This window comes from Fragaria vesca, linkage group LG2 (genome assembly GCF_000184155.1).
Source record: "Fragaria vesca subsp. vesca linkage group LG2, FraVesHawaii_1.0, whole genome shotgun sequence".
NCBI classification, from domain to species: Eukaryota; Viridiplantae; Streptophyta; class Magnoliopsida; order Rosales; family Rosaceae; genus Fragaria; species Fragaria vesca.
Genome location: NC_020492.1, coordinates 10,048,878 through 10,067,671, shown reverse-complemented (window position 1 = coordinate 10,067,671; position 18,794 = coordinate 10,048,878). Strand labels below are relative to the sequence as shown.

Here is an 18,794-nt window from a genome sequence, read left to right as displayed (position 1 = left end):
GGGGTGCCAACATATACAGAGACTTCTCTTCCTATCCCCTTAATCAAAGAGATTACATGTCACTAGTTGTATAAGACAAAATTGTGGGGGTGCGAGGACACCTTCAGGCTCTAGTGTACCCTCCACCCCTGGTACAAATCCAATACTCTCACACATACGTAATTAGATTTAACAATTATCAAAGACATAATGAACAATATGAAATCACTACAAACGAATCAAAGACATATGTTCATTGCCACGTCTCTCAACTCTATAGAATAGTGATGATACTATTAGGTTTGGTCGGATTAATTAGTGAACTAAAGCTATAACACCATGTCAGTTTCAACTTTCAATATTTTTAACTGTTATTGGCATTGGCTTACGGTTTTACTATACAATTGAAGCAAGTAATAAGCACTTGCCACTTATGAAACAAGTTGTGATTTTCTTTGCCTTGCTATATTATTTTTCTGGGGAGGCCAGGTTTTTCCACATCTTATAATAGTTATCACGAAGATGTTATCATCTGTTCACTATCTTTTTTGTATTTCAAAGCTGCCGTTTGTAGCTACATTTTCAGCTCCATCTATATAAGCTAATCCAGATTAGATGATAGTATTGCTCTTACTGAAATTAATTCAGCTTTTAAAGAGAAGGCAGAAAACTTAATTTGCAGGATATTGCTAAATACATTTTTCTTCATATGTGGCCAGTATACACACATTTAACACGACTTTATATGATCGTGGACTTGCTAAATGTCCATCAATTAGTGAGATGATATTAACCTGTTTGTTGACTCTTTAAAAGGAATGCAGTTAACAATCCTTTCATGTTCTAGCACTAATGTTTTCTAGACCTTTCATAAAGCCTATTTCTGTACAAGATTAAGAGCACCACCATTATGATATTTTAATGTGGTCTCTGAATTAGATTATAGCCTTTACTCCAATTCATTTATATGCCTAATTTGATTCTCTCTATTTGGGTGAAATGGGTAAGCCAGTAGTCATGTAATCAATATATTTATTTGCAAGATTGTAACCACAAAAGTCATTTGCTTGGAAACTGTTTACAACATACATATACAGCTTTACACGCATATATATGCCCTATATTCATATCTACCCCCCAAAACATGGCAGAGAAGAATCAAGAAATTGTGTTGAAAGTTTTGATGCATTGTGAAGGATGCAAAAGTAAAGTTTCCAGTTGCTTGAGATATTTTGAAGGTAAGAATAAGAATTCTTACACACGACCAACTCTGTAATGTGATTATGTGAACCATGCATATATAACTCTAGTTCTTTTCATTTAACTGATTTATCAGGCATTGAGGAGGTTGAGGTTGATTATCCAAACAATAGAGTGGTAGTAAAAGGGAAAAGGGCTGATCCATTGAAGGTTCTGGAGAGAGTTCAAAAGAAGTATAGCAGAAATGCCGAACTTATATCTCCCAAACTAAAACCAGAAAACAAAGAGAGAAAGGAGCCAGAAAAGAAACAAGTGGTATGTGATAACAACTAAACATTGACTACTTTACCTCCTAGTTCTGTATTGTATCCCTTTCTCTCATGTCATGTGTTGTCTTCATCTTGCTACTGTGAATTTTAGGCTCTGCCTCAGGTGAAAGTTGTCGTGCTCAAAATGTTGATGCATTGTCAAGGTTGTGAAACTGATATTAAGAACTGCTTGGAAGGATTGAAAGGTTTAACCTATCTTTGTTCTCTCTCTCTACAATTCACTTAGATCTGTAGTGCGATAGGACATACCTCAGGACTACGTGATTGATTGATGTAGTTTCACAATCCGAACTGTAATTTCTGACCTCTTCAGTTAACTGAAAGTGTTGGGACATTGTAAGGTGTTCTAAATGCGGAAGCAAACATGGGGACTTCAATGGTGACTGTGAGGGGAATAGTTGATCCACCAAAGCTCATAGAACACATCAAGAAACAATTAGGAAAACATGCTGAATTTGTCAGGCAAGAAGAGGAGATAGGACGAGGCAAGGGCAAGGACAAGGACAAGGACAAAGACAAAGAAAAGAGCGAGGATAACAGTACATGTAATATCACAAACAAGATCTGCCCAGAAGTGGAAATTAGATTCCAGTATCCTCCTCAATATTCAGTAGATCATATTTACCCCTGCCAAATGTTTAGTGACGAAAATCCTTTGGCATGTTCTATGATGTAACTATTTTCAAGCTTGTACTTTCGACGAGTGCAGAACTCTTGCACTACCACTGCTTAACATTAAAAGGGGAGATTCTGTCTCCACCTCCAAATTTGGTACATACTTTGTTTAAACGAAACTACATTTTGATATTAGCAAGCAGAAATGATACAGTACCTCAATAGCTTCTAAGAAAAACTGCAAGTTCAAAACATATCATTCATTCTAAGATAGAATCATATCAAACTCTTCCATTGCAATTTGGCATGTGAAAGGTGCAAGTATGAGAAGTACATCACCCATTCAGATTAAGATAGAGAGCATAGATACAAGGCAACAGGATAAACAAGAAATTGAAAATTTGTACCTAGTTGAAACTTGTCTGTATTTTACACAAACTGATGCAGGTTCTTAACTTAAAGTTCAAACACAAAGCAGCCACGTTTGGTTTAATACAAAGCGAAGCATAAGAACTTAGTCTTTTAGCACATGTCATGGACATAATCCTTTCTTTTTCTATATATTTCACAAGAAGAATTTTCTATCTCAAACTCATCACTGGCCATGGATTGACCCCAGCAGCCGGCAGTGAAGGTCGTAAAATGGGAACCCGCCTCACAACTGAAAATGCTTCATTGAGACGCACAGCGCGACTCATGAATTGAGATACCTTCTGCAAAACAATATCAGTAAGAAACTACAAATTCAACAACTCAAATCTACCATTTCAAGGCCAAAAAGAGGAAAAACTCCAGTAGAGACTTTACTAAATAAGATGGCCTGCTTTTAATCACCCAAAAGGAGTTTATTTGATCTTTAAGATTGACAAATATAATTAGAGAACTTGTGAATATTGCTGAAAAAACAACATGGATTTAACAAAGGAACTCTGGGAAAAAGCTATGCAGAAACTGAGTATGCACTTTCTGCTAAAGGTATAGACTATACAAGATATGACAAACATCTCTTGGATCCAACATACTGAAAAGTTTGTGAACAAGTAGAAAAATAACCACATTGGTGTATTCTGTTGCAAAACAACAGTATTTCCTTCTTTTTTGTGCTATGTAAAATAAACCTAAATTTCTATCATGCTGAACTGGTTCGCTCTGTCTTTGTTCATTGGCCAATCAATGTGCATTCGTAGAGAATATGAAGTAAGAGAATAGAAGTCACGGGGATTTGCACTGTGATGGCAATATTTGGATGGTTTGGAAAATAGTCTGGAGCCCTTGTGGAAAAGAATTCGACTCTTTGTGGGATTCAGTCATTTGAACATAAAGATAATCCGTAGTTGTTTCGGTCAATAAAGTGGGTGGCTGCCATTTCTTGATATTTGTGTTCCTTCAATTGTTTGTAAATGTTAAAGCTTGGGTAACTTTGTACTTGTTCACCTTTCACCTCTATCGTAAGGTTTAACTATTCTATTTCTATTGTAAAATAAAATAGCATAGACAAGCAAATACTAGAAACTAAATAGAATGCAAGACCAAAATATCGTAGTAGTGCTAGAATACAACAAACAAACCACAAATCAATGGAAGAAGCTGAATAAGACGGAATGAAGCATTTCTTTGCACTAGGATATGTAAAAACAACACAAATATCGAAAAGAAGCCATGAAAATATTGGATTTTATAAATGAATCAATGTGCACTTTATCATTTTACTTGAAGATGAAAAATAGATTATACTAGCCATGGGAATAAGAGTAGTGCCATTTACAATCGACAAAGAGAAGCCTAAACTAACAAAACCACCTGAGTTGCAACAAATTGGCAACGTTCCTTTAAGTGAATATTTACCAAATACCAAAACATCCTACCAAAATTACTAGGAACATAAAGAAACATACCCTGCCGAGTGCCGAATAATGAGCTAGGAATGACAAGAACTTGATACAAGTTGATTTAAAAAAACTTCAAAAACTTAAGAAAACAGAGATGAAAACAATTGACTGTACAAACTCAGGATTGTGATTGAACTATTTACACATGTTGCAAAGAAACTGGCATACGGCAACTTGAGACATTTTCATCCAAGTAAAAAACACCACAAAATGAACAAATGCAAAACATAAGTATATGCTACATATTGTGCAGAGATATTGTAGCCATCCATCCATCCATCCAATAACATTTAGGTAGAACAACTATAGACACATTAGCTAATAATAAATTGCAATAACTGACCTTGTCATCCAGAGCAACTTTGAGCTGGAAGCTCTGGCTCCTTCGCTTCATCCTATACAATCTCCTTCCCAAGATAACTAAACCCATTACCGCTGCGGCCACAGAGAAAGACCAAACAGGACTCACCTTGAAAACACAATACTTCAACACCTCCAATGGAACCTTCCACCACAAGACCATCCTCTTCTCACCCTCACCACCCGGTTTCGCCACCGTTTTCACTTCTTCCACTGCACCACTTTGAGTCTCAGCTGATTCTTCCTCCCCTGATTCCTTGTTGGACTCACTTGAACCACCCTCCTTGTCAAATTTCACAGAAACCGAGCTTTCACCGCCGGAATCAGACCAGAACTTATCCAAATCCTTATCAAAGCTCCCAACTTCCCCAATTCCTTGGACACCCACTTTGCCTTTCCCCAAATTCTCATCCACAGGCTCCGAAAGCACAGGGCTTTGCTCATTTCCGGCGGAACCCAACTCGCTCCTCGCCTCAAAATCATGACTTTTTCGGTCATCGGACCGATCACTAGCCGAATCGGACCAGAACCCACCCGATTCCTTGTAAGTAGTCACCGAAACCGGGTCAATCCAGCTCGGATTATCCGACTCAACAGAACCCGCTTCACTCTTAGCATAGCCATACCTCCCCTGATTCTCCAACGAGAAATAATCAGACCTGATCATCCCCTCGGCGTCAGCCTCAATCGCCGAGAAGCTTCCATGGCTTTCCACCACGTCCTCCCCGGCGCTGTGGAGGACCTCCCAGTCCTGCAACTCCCCAATTTCTCCTCCTTCCATTTTAAAAAGTACCAAATCAGAAAACCCTAAATCCCTAACCCTAACCCTACCTTAAAGAGACCCAAAGAAATGAGCTTTCCTTTCTCCTCTGTTTTGTATGTGTGGCCGAAAAAAAAAGACCCAAATTTAAAGAGAGAGAGAAAGAGACCGTTTTTATAGGTGAGCCACAAAAACAGAGAGAGGTAGTTGCTTGCTCTAAAGAAAGGAAAACCCACTCTGGACTATCTACTATCTTATTCTTCTTCCAAAAAACAAAAACAAAAACAAAACCCACTGGATTTTGTGTACTATTTGATGAAATGAATTAACTCTCCTCTTCTTCTTCTGCTGCTGCTGCTGCTGCAGAGGCCAGTGTTGAGCATCTAAAGGATGAGGACTAGAATGGAGATAACATCAGCAAGGGCAAGGTTGGATTTTGCTTAATTTTTTGGGGTATGACCAATGAAACTAGGACACGTAATTGGGGGTAGAGTGAGGTGAGGAGTGGGGTATGTGTATTCTATGAGATATCCTTTTCGTGACGGGAAGAATTGGACTTGGAATGAGGTAAACAAGGTGGGCGGCAACTTGAAGAGGCAGATATGCTACTAGTAATGGAGGTTTCGATAGAATCACATGGAAGGTTGGTGACGCTTCTGAAACAGACCAATTATCAGAAAGGTGATTGCTATTTGGGGTAAGTTCTGCTGCAGTGATCAGCCACAGGCAGTCACGCGTTTCCTAATCGATGTAAATAAAAATTTTCAATCATACATCTCATTAATGAATCGTTCTCTCTGTGCTTTATGTCGATTCTAGATTTATAGGACGTTTAATGTGGGTGGGTTGAGTTGTTGGGAATCGGTAGGCGAGAAATGGTGGAAGTCCAAACCCCACGAGAACTAATATGAGGTGAATTTTTTTCCTTTTGGGACCCTGATACAAATATCCGAGTTCACTCACTTGGACGACTTTAGTCAAATCGTTTGATCGACAAGTTTGTACAGATGTTAGGAAATTGATCACCGCCGCACAAGTGCTAGAAATTAGATGGAAAAAAGAAATAAACAAACCAAGAAGAATCCAAGATTTAACGAGGTTCAGTCAATATCTTTGCTTACGTCCTCGGAGAGTATCACATTCACTAATGAGAGAATTACACAAGTACAAGATTAGAGCATCTTCAACAGCTTCCCCATTTTCTTAAACTTCTCAATTTTGGGGAATATAGAGCTCTTTTTAGGTCCAACAGCTTCCCCATCTCATTCCCCAAAATGGGGATGAAGAAGAAAAAGAAGTCTTCATTCCCCAAATTTGCAGCAAAGCCTTCCTTCCCCCAAAATTAAATTCTTCACGTACTCCAACAAATTTAAAACAACAATAAAATATTTGATTGGGTAGTTTATTGTTACAATGAAATATATAATGTTTTTTTTGTTATAACTCATGATGATATATTATATTTTATTGTTGTATTAAATGCCGAAATCTCCAAAATGGAGAAGCTGCTGGATTTTGATCATAATTTTTTTGGAGAATTTAGCTTTTGCTTCTCCATTTTAGAGAAATTTTGGGAAAGCTGTTGGAGATGCTCTTACACCACTCAAGTTTATACTCAACTTAAGCCCTTGTATCCAGAATGATACCCTTTGTACACCCTTTCTCAACCTAGAAGATTACTTTATCCAAGAGTTATTCGCACTCTTGAACACAACTCTCCATATCTTCTATACATGAAGACCCTTAGAGTTGTTCTTTTACTCTCCTTGCTTGCTTTAACACAAGCTTCACCTTTTTATAGCAATTGATAGAAGTCTCTAGACTTGCTCCATCAATGTCCATTCATGAACCAACCTTATCTCTATGTAACTCCCTAGGAAGACTAAGAGGTAACTCGTGAATTTAATCATATATTAATTCTTAATGCGAAAGTTCTTGTATACACCAAGATACAAGTGAACCAAGTGTCAAAATTTAATCTCAGCCGTTCATTAAATCTAACTTTTACATGGCACTAACACCGATATTAACACTGTTAAGAGTATTAAGAAAATGAATAATGGTCAACACAGTAAAACTCATAAATACTAATATTCAATTGATCAAATTTACCTTGCTTGGATATGCGGACGAACGATGGAAAGTCCATAAGCGCAAAGACTGTTTATTGGGTGCCTGGTTCAAACTAGGAACAATGATCTAATTTATATTTAATTTATTTCCTTAATGAACTTCGTTAACACCTTCTTATTGCAAACTACAATAATTACAATATTACAAAAAGTTGAAGTTAAAGTTTCTTATTTTCTATTGACATTTATAATTTTAGAAACTTATTATACATAATTTCCTTTATGGGTTCAAGCCTCAATATAATTCTGAAAAAAATCTAAACATTGAAACATATAACTGCCGTAAATAGAAAAAAGATCTTTAAAAAAATGAACATAAACCTTGCCTTTTTTCTTTAAAAACTTATGTTAGTTACGAGAAACGCTTTAGAGCTAACCGGTTAGCTTCATAATACGAAACTAACAGTCTTTTATTTCAAGTTTTCGGTCACATATCGACATATTCACCTTTGAGTAAATAGTTCATTATGAGTAGATTAATTCTGCAACAACACGGACATGCCTGGTCATGCCGACTCTCCACGGACATGCCTTGGAGTAGATTAATTTTGAGTAAATAGTGAGTAGATTAATTTTTAGTAAATAGCTCATTATGAGTAGATTAATTTTGAGTAAATAGTTCATTATGAGTAGATTAATTTTGAGTAAATAGTTCATTATGAGTAAATAGCTCATTTTGCTCACTTTTAGATCACATTTTCACATCTCCACTGTTCAGTGTCTAGAACATAGTGTGTAGATCATTCATGCAAAATTTCATCTAATTCCAGAGCGGGAAACCGCTTTGAAATTAAAGTGTGGTACACTCCTCATTTCGCTCACTTTTTTATCACATTTTCACATCTTCACTGTTCAGTGTCTAGAACATAGTGTGTAGATCATTCTTGCAAAATTTCATCTAAATTGGAGATCATTTGGGTACTGAATTAGATTAAATGAATCAATTGAACAAAATCTGTCCAAACGGAATAGTTCGTGTAAATCATAATTACAGAAGCTCAAATGATCTCTAAATTGGATAAAACTTTGCAGGAATGATCTACACACTATGTTTTAGACACTGAACGGTGGAGATGTGGAAATATGACCTAAAATTGAGCGAAATGAGAAACACCGCACTTTAATTTGAAAGCGGTGTCTCGCTCTAGAAGGGGACTAGTAAATAGGGAGAATATGCAAATAAACATGTATCAATGGTCGCATTGAACAAAGTAACAATATACTTAACCAATTTCACTCTATATATGATCATGCCTATTACAATGATATTTACTTTATATTATGTTGTAAAATTTAATATTTGCATCCATTTGGTCCGTACATGACGATGTCATATCATTTAACATTTTAACATTAGTACAAATTGTATTCGTGATATTTGAGTGATTTAATTAAGTTTTCAAATGTGAAAGCGAAATTAAAAGTGAAGTCGTCTTATTACTGTCATATAAGAGATAAATGCATAAAGACCTTGAGGATACCTTTTTCATGTGAATATGAAATAATAATAATAATAATAATAATAATAATAATAATAATAATACATTATGCTTACAATAATATATGACAAATATTTAAGTTGAAACAATGAAATAAATCCACATAAACAATATGTTTCTAATTATTCAAGGGGTTTCTTCTTCTAGAAAAAAAATTAAGATGTTTTCTTCAACTATCATTGGTACTTCTAGAGTTCTAGGCTCTAGCAATGCAGCAATAGTGCAATACGCACTTACACAGGGCAGGGCCCACTGTACATAGGACTTAAACAAAAAGAAAGAAAAGTCAATGAGGGAGATGAAGGAAACCGCGCCAAGTCATTAAGAGCTTCATCTTCTTCCTTGCTCTCAGGCCGCATCTGAACTTTCCTTCTGCAAAAAAAGCCGCTCCATCGCTTTTTCCTTGTGCTTCCACTAAGCAAACATTGATTATGAGGGAATTGATACCAGATCTTTGGGGTAGAGCTTATTACCAGATCCGAAAACACTAAACCCAGAACTTGTTTATTCGATTAGCAGCAGTAGGACTTCTGACGTCGGGTCGAAAAGCTTCTGGGTTGGCGATGGAGGAATTGGACAGTGGATACTGAATAGTGGATAGGAGGCGAGAGAGCAACAGTTTGGTTCGATCATAGTGACTCCCACAAGCTCATGGTAAACCTGGCTTTTACTGTACCTCGATACCAACAACCAACTAACGTCGTCATTAGTTCTGTTAACATTTGTGCGTGGTTCAAATGCACCGTGGTGCACTGAATCCGCTCCGTTCTTAATGTATCTACTTAACTATGCATCAATTCCATGCATAACTTATCACCATGAATGTACAAACCAATAACTCTATGCATTCATGTCATGCATAATATCTCTACCATGGAGGGATAGACACCAAACCCAACACTAATATCATCAAGTTGAGGACTAGTTGAGCACTTCTTCGTTTCAACCTCTTTTCGTTCGCATATTCATATCTCGACCGTCTAAATTTAGATAATTATGTGTGTGTGTGTATCATCTTTATAAATTGTCATTCAAATTAAAAATCGTTAAAGCATTCATAAATGTGATTAACCAATTATAAACTTGAATAGTTCATGTTTGACAGATTTGGATCGTCCATTGATTTTATCTAGTTCAATTACTCAACGATCACCAATTTAGCTGAAAATTTGTAAAAGTGATCTATTTATATAGACCTACAAATTGAAAATGTGAGATGACGAAATATGATCCAAAGGTGGATGTAATAAACTATTAATGAAAAAAAACCTCAACTAATCCTCAATTTAATGGTTCGCATTGTAACCCCTCTCTATATTGCTAGAGAGAAAATATTATATTTTTACATATGGAAATAAGATGTCAAAAATGTATGTATATATGCATCGATTGGTTGGACGAGTCTGTACGTTCACCCATAAAGTATTGTCGTCTATATGATATTATTTCAACTCCATAAAATTATTAATAGTTAAAAAAAAATAACATAAGAGTGAGTAGTTGTGGTTACTACACCATGACACATCCACATGAAGATTCACAGTTACGGGCCAGTCGCCATAACAACATCCATAAGCTAAATCGACTCAATCCCTAACTCAGTTCCATACTCAAGAAGAGCTACTAGTCATGCGAGTAACGATACAACCTCTCTACAAACACCAAAACGAGCTAATTCCCCTTCTTCAACACCATGTCTAAATTCCACCAAATCATGTGTAAAGTCAATCCACCTTCATGTTGACAACCAGACAACACTGAAATTAAAGCCAATAATCCTAAAAATTAACGCCACCAAAGTAGCACACCAACTAGAACAAGACACTCAAACCTCGCTCGATGGAGGAGTGACTTATTAAACCTAACCAAAACCTTTAAGAAACCAAAAAGAATACAAGGAAATTAAAAGGAGGCAAAAATTGGCCCAAAGTGACAACCTATGACTAAGCCTGCCCAACCAGCAACTTGGAGAACCCAAACCTGCTCAACTCATCCCAAAAGAGCAACTACACCATCACCTACGTTTCACCACCAGTGCCGTGTAATACCCTAGATTTTCATATCATTTTCCTTGTATTATTCTCTTATTTAATGAAGGATTATTCATGAAAATTCTTGGGTTTATGCGAAGTTGAAGTTTCGGGATTTTATTTAAAGTTGCCTTGACTTTTAATAGGCCAAAAGTTGACTTTATTTTTCGTAAGTTATCTTCGAAAACTTCCTTCATAAAAGTTGTAGAGGTTGTCGATACGAGTTCGTAGACACGTGGCATGCTTAAATCGGAAGTTGGGAGAGAAAGTTGTGGTAAAAGGAAGTTAGGTTCCGAGTGTGGAAAGTGTTTAAGTAGGAAAATGTGTGTGGGTTATTTTTGGAAACCCTAACACTTAAAACAGCACTCTCTCTCTCTCTCCTCACTCACCTCACTCTTTTTTTCTCTCTTCTTTTCCTTCCCTCTCTTCCTCTCTCGAGCTCCCCCAAGGACCAAATTTTTGCCGGAGCTAGCTCCGCCGTCCGGCCACCGTTTGGACCGCCACCGGTCCCGTTCGGCTTCCACAAGCGTCCTCTCCAAGGCTGGGCAGCTGCTGCTCGGTGTAGCACGCCGGAACCGGAGCTTAGTAGCCGGAAAAGGGGCTGCTGTGCCACGGTCGGAGCTGCCGTATACGGCGGCAACGAGGTACATCCTTAGGTGAGTCTTGATCCTCTCCTTCCCCTGGTAGTGTTTAGGCATAGATTGAAGCAAGTTTTTAAGGTTTTGAGGCCGGTTTTGCAGATTTTGTCATTGATTTTCTGGTCACTGTTCGGGGCGGTTTCCGGCCGGTTCCGGCCATTTTTGGTCGAAGTCTCAGGTATGAAAGTTGTTCCCCTTGCTTCAAGCTTCAACTTTGCTGTTGGGAGTTTTCTCAAATTCAGAAGTTTAAGGAGGCGCGTGGGGCCCACTCGCCGCTGCCTGTGGCGGCGCGTACGGCTGAGTGGCGCCCTTAGTTTCCTATGGTTAGCTAGTCCTTGCTGTTGTGAGCTTGTTGAGTAGTAGTATGGCTAGATTTTAAGCAAGGTTGGCATGCTAGGACTTAAGTTTAATTGTGTTCATTAGATCGAAAACTTAGAAAGTTTGATCTTGAAGGTAGTTTGGTTGTTGTTGAGTGTTCAATGACCTTGGGAGGTCTTGGAGGAAGGATTTCCCTTCTTGGAGGCAACCTTTAAGTTAAGAGTACTTTGATCCTTGTTGTGTTTGTTATTAAGGTTAATATGTGTGTTATTTTAGGTGATTTGTGAAATTGTGAGTTGGCTTGCTCTTGTGTTTTGCGGAAACGCAGCGGGATATCTAGGTGAGTAAATCTCACCAAGGTTCACATTTGAACCTAATGATAATGATAATGATGATGATGTTGGTTTTAATATTATGCTTTTAATTGTTTAAAAAAAATATATGAGCTTGATCGCCAACGGCTCATAGGTAAGATAAAAACAAGTCTTCTTTATATTGTGATGTTGAGAATAATGATGTGATATATATTATGTTGTTGAGAATAATAATTGTGATATTGTGTTGTTGAGGATAAGGTTGTGAAATTTATTATGATTGTTGGATAAATACCCAAACCGGGTTCCAAGCCCTTTTTGGGTGATTGGTTGCGGTTAAGATGCTATTTATCATTTTTGTGTTTGATATTAGACAGTCAAACCGGGTTCCAAGCCTTTGGCCGGGTGATTGGTTGCAGTTAGGAATAGAGCTCTAGTCCATCTGTTAGTGTAGGTCATGGGAGATACTGTATAGTATCTGGGACCTATTGGTACACATAGTGTTGTTGTAGGTCATGAGGGGTATTTTATTAAATATCTGGGACTCATGGGTACATTTCTTGGGTAATGTGTTAGATGTGTGGTTTTTAATTATTGATCCAATCTCTCTTGTGAATATTGGATGTGATTAAATGTTGTGTTGTTTTTGAGTTTACTCATACGAGCTTTTTAACTTACCGGGTTTGTTGTTTACAACCCGGTGCACCATTTCTTAGTGTAGGGGTTAGACCTGCAGGTGAGGATCAGCAGGGTTGAGGTGGAGGCTTAGTGACAGGGTTTTTTTTGTTGAGTTTTAGTTGTTCATTGTATATTCTTTTTATATACACTGGGTTATGATTTATTAAACTCATGTGAGAGTTTCTTTTTCTTGTTCTCAAGTTATGTAAACAAGGAATTGTAATTTAACTCAATTTGGTGTTGTGTGTAAATTTACATTACGCATTGAGTTTATTTTCCTTGATTTTTGTTGAAACAAGTTTTGGGATTTTAATATTTTAGGATATATCATGCCAAAATTTTGAAATTTATCTTTCGAAAATTGGGGTATGACATGCCGCCACATAACTTGTTTTACCTCCGCCATCGGATCCCTAATATAATCCATTCTGACCGCCACTCTACCTCACCGCAAAGCCATCGGCTTGATCCAGAGGTGATATGTGAAATCGCATAGACACCGCTATTCTCAACCTTGGCGCAAGATACCGCTTTAAAACTTTAAGGATCCATCTCTTCCCCGAGGCCAGATCTATTGCCTGAGATGCAGAGACCCTCTTACATCGAAGGAAGCAAAGGTTTATGTCCTCCTTCATGAAATTGACCATTGAAACTCACCACCACTAGAGAACCAAGGCAGCCCGTCTGGTCGCACCCAACTTACACCGATGAGGCTGAAGGCCTAACGTTGGCACCATAGGGGGGGCGCTGGAAAAGCGAAGCAGTTCACCTTTTTTTCCAAACCCTACTTCCTTCTTTCGAGGAGAAAAACGAGAGAATGCCCCCACTAGCTTATATCCCTATTTTAACTCCATGTCGGGAATATCATGTAAGTACATAGGAGGCATGGTAGTATGAAAATATTACTATGATCAATACTACCAATTTTTTTTAATTTTCTCGTTTGAATAACCTCCGAGATTTTCAAATCAATCGAAAACAGTATGCAAATTTTATATCACTAATAAGCTTGCATACTACATATTTTTTAGAGTCGTAAATATGTACAGAAATTCGAAAGCTTAGCATTCAAATTTATTACTTTGACCAATCAAATCCATAAAAAAAATATTGAGGATGAGAAATTTTTTAAGTGGATGGATAAATTACTTGTTTTGTTAATGAATGTGGGATCTTTGTTGTCTCATCTCCAGTTAGGTGAAAGTTTTTGTTTTTGTAATTTTTTTTGTTTCTTTAGTTTTCTTTTTGTTCGTCTTCAATAAAAGGGTAAAACCGCATTGAAAAAATGTCTAAAAAATGAGGGTGTGTTTTTTTTTTTTTGATGGATAAGAAACAAATTACAAAGAAAACCCTCGCGCACACCCGCCCCCATAAAGATCAAGCTGGAAGGCGGGAGCCGAGGAAAGAGGAAGAGAAGAAATCCATAGCTGAGGACTAGTACAAGAGTGTCCTAATTTAGCTAGACTATCAGCTAAAAAATTTGCTTCTCTCCAAACATGTTTAAAGGAAATAGACTGAAAATGGGATGATAAAGCTCGGATATCTTGAACTAACACTTCAAGGCGCCATGGAATCTGACAACGAACATTGAGCGCATCCCGGAGAAGCTTAGAGTCTTCTTTCACAATAATTGGTTGATTAGTGTAGGTAGCAAGCAACTGTAGGCCAGCACGAAGAGCAACAGCCTCTGCAAGAAGAATGTCCATCCGACCAAGATTTTGGCTTGTAGCAAGAATTGGGAGGCCATCAAAATTATGAACTACAAAACCAACAGCAGCGCGGGAAAGAGGAAGCACCGAACCATCAAAATTGGCTTTAAGACTATTTGGAGGGGGAGGATGCCATTTAATATGGGGAGAAGGAGGGTGAGCATGAAGGTGAGATCTATCAAGATTATTTTGTTGATAAAGGGAGAGTTGTTTTGCCACCCCAGAAACAATTTGAGCAGGGAAAAAGACTGGTTACGGAAAATAACCCCGTTACGGGTACACCATAAAGTATAAAAAAAAAATTGAAAGCCAAACATTTCTATGTGGATGATCAAGGAACGTTTCTAGCCAATGTAAAAAATTAGGAGGATGAGAAGAAATATTGGGAATAGCTAGGAGCGGAAAACCCGAAAGGGACCAAGCAGCAGAAGTCACAGAACAGTCCATAAATAAATGATCAACTGATTTCGATTGATGAGCACAGAAGAGACATTGTAAAAGAATAGTAGGATTGAAACGATGTAGTCGATCACGAGTCTTAAGACGATTAGAAATTAGCAACCAAGCAAAAAGTTTAACTTTAGGAGGGAGATTAAGTTTCCACATGTAATTAAGAAGTTTTTGCCGGGGATACGGAAGAGTATTAGCTTGAAGAAGGTCAGAAGCCGATTTGATAGTAAATTTTCCATGGCCAGTAGGACCAAACAGCTTCATCCGGAGTATGAAAAAGAGGAAAAGGGATTGATGTAATAGAAGCAATAGTGTCAGCATCTGGAAAGGAGCTAACTGAAGACAAGTTCCAATGACCATTAGTTAAAACATTTGCTACAGTAAGATCAAGATTAAGAAGGGACTGTTGATTCTTAGGGATTAGATTAAGTAACGGAAAAGGAAAAACCCAATTAGAAGTCCAAAATTTAATGGAGGACTCGTCCCTAACAATCCACCGGAGCCTTTGAGAAAGTAAATGTCGACTATCAAGAATCCCTTTCCAAGCTAGAGAATTAGATGGCTTCTTGCAGACTGTAAACAATGAATCTCTTGATAAGTATTTTTGGTGGATAATACGTACCCACCAATTAGAATGATCCGTCAAAATTTTCCATGCTAATTTAGCAAGGGTAGCTTGATTAAAATGTCCAATTGGTCGGACACCAAGCCCTCCTTTAGATTTTGGAGTACAAACTTTGTCCCAAGCAACCACATGAGAAGAAGATCCCCAAAAGAATTTACGACATTCATTATCAAGCTTAGTATAAATTTTTTAGGACACTTAAAACAAGACAGGACATGGTTAGGAAGACCAGACAAATTTGCTTTTAGGAGTAAGCTTCCCATCACAGGAGAGAGTATTAGCTTTCCAACCAGACAAAGTATTTTGCATTCGCAAAAGTAACTCATTAGCATTAACAGGATCTTTCCAAAAAACAATATTATGAATACCAAGCTACCTACCAATGGTAGATTTATGAGGTATGCCCAAAATATTGGTCAAAATAAGCTTAGTAGAACTGTGAAGATTATTAGAGAAATAACAAATAGATTTATGATAATTTATTTGTTGGCCGGAATGAAGAGAGAAATTATCCAAAATACGTTTAATATGGCGAGCAGCCGTGGTAGTAGCTTTTCCAAAAATAAGACAATCATCCGCAAAAATAAGGTTAGGAATCTGAAAACCTTTAGGAGAAGACAGAAGACCAACTTAAGATTTAGCATTAATAGTCAGATTATTGAGGTATCGAATTAACGGTTCATACAAATAATAAACAGGTACAGAGACAAAGGATCTCCTTGACGAATTCCTCAAGAAGGACGAAAAAAGCCGTCCCTTTTTTCGTTTAAGAGAATGGAGAAAGAAACACTTTGTACACACATCATAATTCTTTGAATCTAGATAGGATGGAAACCAAAAGAAGAAAGACAATGTCGAATATAATCCCAATTTAAATAGTCATAAACTTTTTCCAAATCAAGCTTGATTGCCATAGCACCCGTTTTAGCTTTAGAGAAACTTTAACAGACTCTCTATTTTTTAGCTATTTTAGAGAGCGTGTTTAGCTTTTTTGGATGTTTTAGGAGCTCCAGCAGACTAGCCAAACTTAAGATATTATAACTTTTAGCTATCTCGCTAGCTAAATACAGCTAGTGAGATAACTCAAATGAGGCTAGCTATAATTTATTACATTTCTTGTAAGATATTTTATGTGATATATAAATATATTTAAACTATTTAATTTCTATTTGAAGAATAATGTTGATGTAATGCTAGCTAAAATAGAGAGCATTAATACAACAACATTTCTAAAGTGGCTAGCCAAAATGACATTTTAGCTATTTGACTAAAATTTAACTTAAAAATGGCTAGCATTTCTAAATATGCTCTTAGTTTTAGAGAAATTAGAAAAGAGTTCATGAGCAATAAGAATATTATCAAAAATAGACCTTCCAGGGGCAAAGACCCCTTGATTAGACGAGATACACTGAGGTAATAATGGTCGGAGCCTTTGTATGATAATTTTGGTAATAATTTTATAAACAACGTTACAAAGGCTAATAGGCCTGAAATGATGCACCATCTCAGGTGAATCAGTCTTGGGAATTAGAGCAATAAAGGAGTGATTAATTTGGGAAAGATCAGAGCCATTCTAGAAAAAATCATACACTACCTCAAACAAGGAAGGTCCTACCAAATCCCAATTCTTTTGAAAGAAAATAGCATGGAGGCCATTAGGTCCTAGGGCTTTGAGGGGACCAATATCAAAGAAAGCAATACGGAAAAAATGAGGGTGTGTTGAGAAATTTGGTTTGTGTGAATAAAAACTATCTATATATTGCTTTATGTGTGAACATGCTAAGTTGTGCCTCTATCATTATTTTCCTTTATCGATTCAAACTGTCCTTGCAACAACCACATATTTTTTTAAAATAATTTTTTTATTAATAACTCACACACCCTACATATATATGTCTATTGAGGTTTGAACTCATGACCTTAAAGTTATTAGTTAAACACTTTAACCAACCACATACTACTCATATATACTTGACACACACCTCTTAAAACTTTTGTCCATATTTTGTCCTCAAATTCCTCTTTTGTCCCCTTTATTTTACTTAATCAATACACACATTTTAATCCATAATCTTCGTCCTTGTACCAAACTATACACATTCAAGCCACTTCTCAGTTTTGTTCCCTATTTTCTAACTTGTAAAACTAATACCATGACCATCATCTTCCGAGTGAAACAAAATCAAATGAAAATCGGCAAGCAAAAGCAAATAGTCAACAATGTACAAATACTCAAGTTGGAGAAAAAAAACCATAGCCGCGTCCCCTAATAACTTTCCCAAGTTCTCTTCACCTTTCGGCGACACGTCCTAGTGACATTGTCGTCGAACTAGACAACTGTGAGCACCTCTCTTAGTGTCTCTACTAGTGGTTGGTGAGGCTTTGCGTCTAAAACTCGTACGAAGAATGGGGAACAAAAGTTCATATGGCCAAAAGAGTGTCCATAGCCGACGGTGGAGGACAAAAGTGGAAGGGAGAAACATGAAATATTCGTTGTGTCGCAACGCTAAGATTCGATAGAGAAGTTGGTTGCGCGGCGAAGGGAAGTTGGGATATGAGATCGATCTATTCTGGGTTTACAGAAGGGGGTAGATCGATTCAATCTAAGTTGATCAGTGGTAGAGAAATCCTACCATATCTGGTATTTGGTAATTGGGTGTTATCATCTCAAATTTGGCAAAAGATGTGGCTTCAACGGTGGTCAGGGCTCGACAAGGGAAGGCGTGATGTGGGTGGTTGTGCGACGCTAGAGACAGGACATGAATTGTATTGGGCCAGTGAGGATTTCCCACATTTTACATGGTATTGGGTATGGGTTTTGAAGTTAGGTCAAATCGGGGTCGTGTGTGTTTTAGTTTTGTAACTGTAGTTTACTTTTTATTTTTAATAATTCATGAGAACTTTGTTACTTGGAGACATGGGTTATATCATGGTATGTGCACTCAGTGTGTCATGTCTGTTCTAATGAAACAATGAGTTTCTTGCTTCGTCAAATGTTGGCACTCAGCGTGTCATGTCTGCTCTAATGAAACAGCGAGATATTATCCAGTGACAACTTAGTGGGGATGCTGATAAAAATAACAATATATGGCTTTATATGAACATTGTCTTTCTAGTGTGTCGTCAAAGATATAAAGCAAATAGGGTAGCCAATTACCCACTCCTTGTTAAATGATGTTTGTTAGAATGCATAGGTTATTTAGAGACTCTTAATAGTATTTTGGGATGTTCTCACAATGTAGGGTTTAGGCATGATCTCTCTCTCTCTC

At 37.2% G+C, this 18,794-nt stretch overlaps 2 protein-coding genes across 2 annotated transcripts; one reads left to right on the top strand and one right to left on the bottom strand.

Moving 5' to 3' along the window:
• Window positions 1-1,123: 1,123 nt before the first annotated feature.
• On the top strand, window positions 1,124-2,184 carry LOC101315206 (heavy metal-associated isoprenylated plant protein 26-like). Its single transcript, XM_004292344.1, has 4 exons — window positions 1,124-1,217; window positions 1,316-1,494; window positions 1,600-1,693; window positions 1,850-2,184. Exons 1-4 carry the CDS (start codon window positions 1,124-1,126, stop codon window positions 2,182-2,184), a joined length of 702 nt encoding a protein of 233 aa, XP_004292392.1.
• Window positions 2,185-2,426: 242 nt separating this feature from the next.
• LOC101304633 lies at window positions 2,427-5,474 on the bottom strand. The gene is made up of 2 exons (XM_004290193.1): window positions 4,356-5,474; window positions 2,427-2,836 (listed from the first exon to the last, which is right to left on the bottom strand). Exons 1-2 carry the CDS (start codon window positions 5,151-5,153, stop codon window positions 2,705-2,707), a joined length of 930 nt encoding a protein of 309 aa, XP_004290241.1. The 5' UTR covers window positions 5,154-5,474; the 3' UTR covers window positions 2,427-2,704.
• Between the last annotated feature and the right edge of the window lie 13,320 nt (window positions 5,475-18,794).

Bases quoted from the DNA above. Each gene is read 5' to 3' on its own strand.
- LOC101315206 (XM_004292344.1), top strand. From the start codon at position 1,124: ATGGCAGAGAAGAATCAAGAAATTGTGTTGAAAGTTTTGATGCATTGT. The intron at 1,495-1,599 runs GTATGTGATAAC...TGTGAATTTTAG, and splicing joins AGCCAGAAAAGAAACAAGTG to GCTCTGCCTCAGGTGAAAGT. The intron at 1,694-1,849 runs GTTTAACCTATC...GGACATTGTAAG, and splicing joins CTGCTTGGAAGGATTGAAAG to GTGTTCTAAATGCGGAAGCA.
- LOC101304633 (XM_004290193.1), bottom strand. From the start codon at position 5,153: ATGGAAGGAGGAGAAATTGGGGAGTTGCAGGACTGGGAGGTCCTCCAC. The intron at 2,837-4,355 runs GTCAGTTATTGC...ATTGTTTTGCAG, and splicing joins AAGTTGCTCTGGATGACAAG to AAGGTATCTCAATTCATGAG.